Source organism: Coenobita brevimanus, chromosome 9 (genome assembly GCF_032717465.1).
Source record: "Coenobita brevimanus isolate Jiangsu-jjx chromosome 9, ASM3271746v2, whole genome shotgun sequence".
Lineage (NCBI taxonomy): Eukaryota > Metazoa > Arthropoda > Malacostraca > Decapoda > Coenobitidae > Coenobita > Coenobita brevimanus.
In genome coordinates, this window is record NC_136962.1 from 2,230,943 (window position 1) to 2,235,942 (window position 5,000).

The following is a 5,000-nucleotide window of genomic DNA, read 5'->3' on the forward strand; positions in this document are numbered from 1 at the left end:
TTTCTCTCTCTCTATTTCTCTCTCTCTAACTCTCCCTCACTCTATTTCTCTCTCTCTAACTCTCCCTCACTCTATTTCTCTCTCTCTAACTCTCCCTCTCTCTCTTTCTCTCTCTCTCTAACTCTCCCTCTCTCTATTTCTCTCTCTCCAACTCTCCCTCTCTCTCTATTTCTCTCTCTCTAACTCTCCCTCACTCTATTTCTCTCTCTCTAACTCTCCCTCACTCTATTTCTCTCTCTCTAACTCTCCCTCTCTCTATTTCTCTCTCTCTAACTCTCCCTCTCTCTTTCTCTCTCTCTAACTCTCCCTCTCTCTCTTTCTCTCTCTCTAACTCCCCCTCTCTCTCTTTCTCTCTCTCTAACTCCCCCTCTCTCTCTTTCTCTCTCTCTAACTCTCCCTCTCTCTATTTCTCTCTCTCTAACTCTCCCTCTCTCTATTTCTCTCTCTCTAACTCTCCCTCACTCTATTTCTCTCTCTCTATTTCTCTCTCTCTAACTCTCCCTCACTCTCTTTCTCTCTCTCTAACTCTCCCTCACTCTATTTCTCTCTCTCTAACTCTCCCTCTCTCTCTTTCTCTCTAACTCTCCCTCTCTCTATTTCTCTCTCTCTAACTCTCCCTCACTCTATTTCTCTCTCTCTAACTCTCCCTCTCTCTATTTCTCTCTGTCTAACTCTCCCTCTCTCTCTTTCTCTCTCTCTAACTCTCCCTCACTCTATTTCTCTCTCTCTAACTCTCCCTCTCTCTCTATTTCTCTCTCTCTAACTCTCCCTCTCTCTCTTTCTCTCTATCTAACTCTCCCTCTCTCTCTTTCTCTCTCTCTAACTCTCCTTCTCTCTATTTCTCTCTCTCTAACTCTCCCTCACTCTATTTCTCTCTCTATCTAACTCTCCCTCGCTCTCTTTCTCTCTCTCTAACTCTCCCTCTCTCTCTTTCTCTCTCTCTAACTCTCCCTCACTCTATTTCTCTCTCTCTAACTCTCCCTCACTCTATTCCTCTCTCTCTAACTCTCCCTCTCTTTATTTTCTCTCCCAGGGCGGCATCTACTTCTTCCAACTCATTGACTACTACGCGGCGCAGGTGTCGCTAATGTACCTGGCCTTCTTTGAGGTCGTGTCTGTTGTCTGGGTGTACGGCGCAAACCGCTTGGCAAAAAATGTTCGCGAGATGACAGGCAAACTCCCATCGCTGTATTTCCGATTCTGTTGGTACGTCACGTCTCCCCTGCTGATTTTGGTGAGTTTTTTTGAGTTTTTTCTTATATATGGAGGGTGATTTTGGGTCTATTTTAATATATGGCGGTCGAAATTTGAATTTGAAAAGATCGACGAACTCCCATCGCACTATTTCCGCTTCTGTTGGTACGTCGCGTTTCCCCTGCTGATTTTGGTGAGTTTTTGAGTTTTTTTCAATATATTCAGTGATTTTTGAGTCCCCCTTTTAGTATATAGAAGGTGAAATTTGAGTTTTGAAGGTATTTTAGATGATCGGAGAGCTTCCATTCCTCAGATTTGAATTCTGTTGATATGTCACGTCTCCCCTGCTGATTTTGGTGAGTTTTTGAGTTTTTTTCAATATATTAGGAGTCTCTGGGGCTTGTTTTTAAATATATGGAGGGTGAAAATTGAGTTTGAAAATATATATGCATGATCAGACAGCTTCCATCGCTCTATTTCCGCTTCTGTTGGTACGTCGCGTCTCCCCTGCTGATTTTGGTGAGTTTTTGAGTTTTTTTCAATATATTCAGTGATTTTTGAGTCCCCTTTTTAGTATATAGAAGGTGACATTTGAGTTTTGAAAGTATTTTAGACAATCGGAGAGCTTCCATTCCTCAAATTTGAATTCTGTTGGTACGTCACGTCTCACCTGCTGATTTTGATGAGTTTTTTGAGTTTTGTCTTATATATGGAGGGTGATTTTGAGTCCTGAAAAATCTATACGAGGCGAAATTTTGGGTTTTGAAATGATCGGCAAACTCCCATCGCCGTATTTCCGCTTCTGTTGGTACGTCGCGTCTCCCCTGCTGATTTTGATGAGTTTTTTGAGTTTTTTCTTATATATGGAGGGTGATTTTGAGTCCCGTTGATATATAGAAGCTGAAAATTGAGTTTGAAAATATATTACATGATTGTCAAACTCCCATCGCATTATTTCCGATTCTGTTGGTATGTCTGTCACCGCTTTTGGTTTGGGTGAGTTTTTTTGAGTTTTTTCTTATATATGGAGGGTGATTTTGAGTCCTAATTAATTTATAGAAGGTGGTTTTGGTTTTCTTTTAATATACGGAGGGTCAGATTTGAGTTTTAAGATGTATATGAAGAGGTTTTTTGACACTCCTCTTGTAAAAGTTTGAAAAAGTCTATCTTCTTAATGACATCTGTTTTGCGAGTTATTCTGGTTCTTTGGGCATTTTCTCTCCACTTCTGATTTTGGTGAGTTTTTTTGAGTTTTTTCTTATATATGGAGGGTGATTTTGAGTCCCGTTTAATATATAGAAAGTGAATTTTGACTTTTGGAAATATTTTAGATAGACGGAGTGCTTCCATCCCTCAAATTCTAATTCTTTAGGTACCTCCTCTCTTCGATTTTGATTTTGGTGAGTTTTTGAGTTTTTTTTCAATATATTAGGGGTCTGGGGGGCTCTTCTTTCATATATGGAGGGTGAAATTTGAGTTTGAAAATATATTAGACGTTTGGCAAGCTAATAGATAGATAGATTTGATAGATAGATAGATAGTGGGATATAAGAGGGTTTTTGATGTAAATTAGATATGAATAAGTACAGAAAATGAATACGGAGGCTGCCAGAGATCGAGCAGCATGGAGGGGGGGATGAGGTCAGGGATAAGGCACTGAATAGGGAGGCTGCCAGAGATCGAGCAGCATGGAGAAGGGATGAGGTCATAGAGTGTGACCTCAGGGATAAGGCACTGAATAGGGAGGCTGCCAGAGATCGAACAGCATGGAGAAGGGATGAGGTCATAGAGTGTGACCTCAGGGATAAGACACTGAATAGCGAGGCTGCCAGAGATTGAGCAGCATGGAGAGCCGCCATTATAATTATTGTTTATTAACATTATATTATTATTATTATTACTATTATTATTATTATTATTATTATTGTTATTATTATTATTATTATTATTATTATTACTCTTATTATTACTATTATTACTATTATCATCATCATCAACATCATCATCACCACACCACCACACCCCATTATCATTATTATTACTAAAACTATTATTATTATTATTATTATTATTATTATTATTATTATTATTATCATCATCATCACATCATCATCATCATCATCATCATCACCACACCACCACACCCCATTTTCTTTGCAGGCCATATGGCTCTTCTCAATGGTGGACTTCAAGCGACCCACGTACAACAAGGGCGAATACCACTACCCTGACTGGGCCATTGGATTGGGCTGGATTATCGCCTGCCTATCCATCCTGCCTATCCCTATCTGTGCCTTCATCGCTGTCTATTCTGCCGGCGGATCGACCCTGTGGGAAGTGAGTGGATAGATAGATGGATAGATAGACAGGTAGAGTGAGAGTTGGTTGGATGTGTGGATAAGTGGATGGATGGATCGAGAGAGAGAGAGGGAGAGAGAGAGAGAGAGGGTGGTTGGTTGGTTGGATGGATGCATGGATAGATAGATAGATAAATGGATAGATAGATAGATAGATGGGTGAGTGAATAGTTAGGAAGATTGCTGGATTAATATATAAATAGTGAGAGGTATATGAGAGAAGGGGGTGTGAGTTGGGAGCGGGGCAGTGAAATGGCGGCGGACAGGGCGACGTGGAGGCGATTTGTTTGTGGCCACCCCGAACGGGATTGAGGCGTCTGGCAATAGATAGAGATAGAGAGAGAGAGAGGGGGGGGGAAGGATGTACATATAGTATACTGTATATGTATGTATGCACAGAAAAAGTCATGTGTGTATGTGTGTATGTATGTGTGTATAGTAAGCAAGCATGTATGTATGTATGTACAGAAGGCATGTATGTATGTATGTACAGAAGGCATGTATGTATGTATGTATGTGTGTATAGTAAGCAAGCATGTATGTATGTATGTATGTATGTACAGAAGGCATGTATGTATGTATGTATGTACTCTATGTATGTATTTGTACTGTATGTATGTATGCATGTATGTATCTGTATTATGTGTGCAGACTTCCCACCATGCGAAGCACCTGTATGATTCCCGTGAGTGTGTGTGTGTGTGTGTGTGTGTGTGTGTGTGTACGTGCCTCTGTGTATGTATATATGTACACATCACAATGTACACCAATTTATCCAGTGTACACTGCTGTATATCGTTTATCCCCCACTGAAATTCAAAAACGCACATAAGTCCCGTGTGGAGGAGTGCCAATGTTGTGTGTGTGTATATATGTGTGTGCGTGTGTGTACAGTAAGCAAGCATGTATGTATAAATGTGTGTGTAACCTCAGTGTGTCAATATATCTCGTTTATTCCCAACAGAGATTCAGAAGTGTACTGAAATCTGTGTGTGTATATGTGTATGTGTGTGTGTATATGTGCGTACTGTCTCTGTGTACGTATACATATGTACACATCGCCATATATCTCGTTTATTCCACACAGAAATTCAAAAACTCCCTCAAGTCCCGTGTGGAGGAGTGCCCATGTTGCGGCCTGGGGCTGGACGGGGTGGACGAGGCGCAGGCACACGCCAAGAGCTGCAAAAACCAAGTGAAATTGGTCGTTTACAATCCCCAGCCGGCAGAGAGCGAGAACGGGGACGAGGGAACGAAGAACGCGAAGAACGGAGAACACATGTAAGCTTCTAAGGCCAAAATATCCCCTAGAAGAAACATAAACTCTCAGCAAATTATTAAAGTGGTTGAATTGGCCTTTTTACAATCCCCAGCCGGCAGAGAGCGAGAAGGGGGACGAGGGAACGAAGAACATGAAGAACGGAGAACAGATGTAAGCTTCTAGGGTCA

General features: G+C 41.2%; 1 protein-coding gene across 1 annotated transcript in view; it reads left to right on the forward strand.

Annotated features, from left to right (window-relative positions):
- LOC145409815 (sodium- and chloride-dependent GABA transporter ine-like) overlaps positions 1–4,836 on the forward strand; it is a 30,302-nt gene extending 25,466 nt beyond the window's left edge. The window contains exons 11-13 of the mRNA XM_080280126.1: positions 1,034–1,234; positions 3,355–3,531; positions 4,639–4,836. Of these exons, the coding sequence (XP_080136252.1) occupies positions 1,034–1,234; positions 3,355–3,531; positions 4,639–4,836 (576 nt within the window). The remainder of the gene's footprint in view (positions 1–1,033; positions 1,235–3,354; positions 3,532–4,638) is intronic.
- The last annotated feature ends 164 nt before the right edge of the window (positions 4,837–5,000 follow it).